General features: G+C 50.3%; 1 protein-coding gene across 1 annotated transcript; it reads right to left on the bottom strand.

Moving 5' to 3' along the window:
• On the bottom strand, positions 1–3,397 carry LOC123123712 (ATP-dependent zinc metalloprotease FTSH 5, mitochondrial). The gene is made up of 5 exons (XM_044544282.1): positions 3,012–3,397; positions 2,288–2,455; positions 1,827–2,155; positions 1,253–1,729; positions 1–1,176 (listed from the first exon to the last, which is right to left on the bottom strand). Exons 1-5 carry the CDS (start codon positions 3,202–3,204, stop codon positions 280–282), a joined length of 2,064 nt encoding a protein of 687 aa, XP_044400217.1. The 5' UTR covers positions 3,205–3,397; the 3' UTR covers positions 1–279.
• Positions 3,398–3,853: the final 456 nt, after the last annotated feature.

Here is a 3,853-nt window from a genome sequence, read left to right as displayed (position 1 = left end):
CTATGTTTTGCAGCTGGGGAAAAATGTATGAAATTGCATTTGCACATCTTTGCGCCCAATTCAGTTACAATAAAAAATCTTGGGGTACATGCTTGAGAGCTGAGACCCAGAACAGAACACGGTATGCAAAAGTACAAAACACGTCGCGTTCTCTTCAGACTTACGAAACAAAGGTCAAAGGAAAACCCAAACCATATATGTCGCTCTGTACATTTCACGTGAATGTGCAACAAACATAGCAGGAAAAGAAATACTTCTTCCTGTAAGCGTCTCCACGGACTAGGGCGAAGAAGGCGTTTCCTGATCTTGCTTGCTATTGTTATGACCATCTGCTTGTTCTTCTGTCGATACTAGTTTGGCGATCTCGTTACCGGTGAGAGAAGGTGTTACCTGATGATCTTGCTGGCTATTGTTATGACCATCTGCTTGTCGTCCTGTCGAAACTAGTTCCTTGATCTGGTCACCAGTGCGAGTTTCATGCTCCAGGAGGGCATTTGCTAGCGCATGGAGCTCCTTGTTGTGCTCCGTGAGAATCGTTTTTGCGTTCCGGTAAGCGTTATCCAATAATGCTTTTATCTCCTCATCAACCAGGGGCGTTGTCATGCCAACGCCACCATCACCGTCATTGCCGTAGGAAACAAAGCCGACCCGGTTGCTCATACCATACCTGGTGACCATGGCTTTCGCCAATTGAGTCGCCTTGCTTAGGTCAGATGAGACACCAGTGGTGATCCCGGCTTCTCCAAATATAAGCTCCTCAGCCACTCGCCCTCCCATGCACACATCCAGCATCGCCAGCAACTGCTTCTTGGAGAGTTCCAGCTCACTGTCTTCCCCCAGCAGCTGCGCCACCATGCCGAGACTATTTCCTCTGGGCGCAATGGTGACCTTGTGGACAGGTTCAGCACCGTCTGTGAGGATAGCAACAAGGGCGTGCCCACCCTCATGGTACGCAGTCTTCTTCCTGGATTGTTCAGATACCACCAACGACTTGCGCTCGCTGCCCATGAGGATCTTGTCCTTGGCGTACTCGAAGTGATCAGTCCCGACAGCATTTGCCCCATCCGTGGAAGCCTTGAGAGCGGCATCGTTCACTAGGCTTGCAAGGTCTGCACCTGAAAACCCAGGCGTTCCCCTCGCAATGGTCATTGCATCCACACCCTTGCCTGTAGACACCTGCATGGAAGAATTCATGGAGTTAAGGTCAAAGCCTTGCATCAGAGTGCGTGAAAAATAAGCCTTATATACATACTTTTGACATGTAAGCCTCAAGGATCTGTCGTCGGCCCTCAACATCTGGAATAGGGACATTGACTTGACGGTCAAAACGCCCAGGCCTGACAAGGGCGCTATCTAATGACTCGGGGAAGTTGGTCGCCGCGACCACGATGATCCCGTCATTCTGCTTGAAGCCATCCATCTCAACAAGCAGCTGGTTCAGGGTCTGCCTCTCCGACATTAAACCTCCTGCGTGTCTGCGCCCACCAATCCCATCAATTTCATCGATGAAAATTATGCAAGGAGACAGCTGCTTTGCTGCATGAAAGAGGTCCCTCACTCTCTTAGCCCCAAGACCTACATAGACCTCCTCAAAATCACTGCCGCTGCACGGAAAAAAAGGGACGCCGGCTTCCCCGGCCACAGCCCTTGCCAACATGGTCTTCCCTGTGCCAGGTGGGCCCATAAGCAAAACACCCTTTGGAAGCTTGCCACCAAGGCGTGTGAAATGCTGCAAAGCATGTAAAATAAGGTCAACAACTCCGCACCGTGAAAGAATTGCTGAATTAGAACGCCTGCACACATGTTGATGGCAATGCCACACTCACCTTGGGATCTCGTAGGTAGTGAACTATGTCCTCAAGCTCAGCCTTGGCTTCATCAACCCCCTTTACGTCACTGAATTTTGTGCTTATCTCCATGGCCACTTCATTCAAACCACCAGATTTACCAACTTCTGTGTTTTCGAGATTTTCAGCCATATCCTTAATATAACTATCAATCAAAGCCTTAATGCCATAGATTGCAGAGCCAGTAACTACAAGGCCTCCACAAGTACGCAGAAGCTGCTTTTTCAGCAGGCCTTTCTCCACTACATACACCGGCGCAATGCCTGTGCTAAGAACACTTACTTCCTCCCTTGCTGCATTTGAAATTCCTGCATAGAGAACAGAATCCATCCATGCACACAAAAGTTATCAAGCCAATTCGCATGCCGTTTATGTGTAAAAAACTAAAAATACACATCCTACTCCTCATTCATGAACATGACGAAAGAAAAGTCGGCTACCTCGATTCAGTATTTTGATGAAGTTGTGTAAAACTCTTTGTGGATCACTCCTATGAATCCCTTTATTAGGAAGAGAAGCGGTGCCAGACTGCACGCCCTGTACCCTCTGACTAACAAAGCTTGATAGGTACCTCTGCTGTAGATTCCTAAGCACACTGCCTGCATTGACTAAGAACCAAACCAAGCAGATAAAGAAATACAAAGGGCCGACAGATAAAGAAATACCCTGGATAGGAACAACTTCCTCAACCCAAGAACATAGCGAAATCATGATGAAAAGGTAGCACACAAAGGGCCGACAGATAAAGAAATACCCTGGATAGGGCGAGCCGGCCGGCCATGGACTTGTCTCCCAGAGCTCGAAATTTGTTTGCGTTGCTCCAAGTCGGCGACTTCCGTCTGCTTTTCTTTGTCTCGAATTGTTGATAATCTACTATTTTTATACTAGACACGCAGTATTTATTCTGCATCGATTCATCGCGTGTGTTTGTATCTCTAGTCCGACTCTACTACGCACACACACCTGAACTCTGTAGCCGGACTCGGATAGATTACACCTTGACGAGAGAGTTCTAGTCACGCCGGATCCACGCAAGAATCCGCACGGGATCTGACTCTGAACCCAAACTGGTTCAACGGGCAACTCAGGCTTTGATTCGAAAACTCACGCCGCATCTGGAGAAGAAGGGCATGGACCGGAGCCGGATCCGGAGGCGGAGCTCACCTGTGACTGTGAGGCCGGCCGTCACGAGCAGTGCTCCGCCGCTCCGCGCGCTCTCTCCACCGGCTGCGAGCAAGGACCTGCGCGCCGGATCGATGCATCGCGGCCTCGGCCAAGTACAGATGCCGGGCGGGGGACAGGGGGTGGTGGCGCTGGGTCGACGGCGTGGCCGCCGTTTGGGAGCTCGCTCCTCCATTCACTGATGCAGGGAGCAAGCCGACCAAACCAAACACATATTTTGTTTTTTTGTTGGGCAGTACTCTGCGCCGGCGCACCGGTGCAAGTTTCGGCCGGTCCACCCAACATCGTTCGATTTGGAAGCGCATGACCGTCAGATCTGTCCCGCACCGCATCCCCTTTCGTCATCTACCCCACGGGAAAAAAGAGAAAAAAAAGAGCACCGCCGTCGCTCCCGGGATCCCGCACGCTGGCCCGCGTTGCCCTCGTTTGGACCACCGCTGCCCCTGCTTGCCGCCGGCGAAGCAAAACACGACCCGCCTTCATCGCCGCCGGTGAAGCAAAAAAAAATGCCGGTTTCAGCAAAATCGAAAGACGGTGGTGGTAGCAATTTTTAGGCTGGTTCAGCAAAAAAAAAAACTAGGGTTGGTAGCAAAAACTCCTGATGCTTCCAGCAAGACTCTGGTAGTAGCAAATGGCGTCTCCGGTAGTAGCAAAATCCGAGACGGTTGCTGCAAAGAAAAGCCGTCGCCGCCGTCGACCAACACCGCCGTGGGTGGATGTAGCAAACATTGTCTTCGGTTCCAGCAAAATGAAAATACGGTTGTAGCAAAAATTATCTTTGGTTCCAGCAAATCAAAAGTATGGTTGTAGCAAAAATCAACTGA

Source organism: Triticum aestivum, chromosome 5D, assembly GCF_018294505.1.
Source record: "Triticum aestivum cultivar Chinese Spring chromosome 5D, IWGSC CS RefSeq v2.1, whole genome shotgun sequence".
Taxonomy (NCBI): Eukaryota; Viridiplantae; Streptophyta; class Magnoliopsida; order Poales; family Poaceae; genus Triticum; species Triticum aestivum.
Note: the sequence above shows the minus strand (reverse complement) of the source record. Positions and strands in the feature narration are given on the sequence as shown.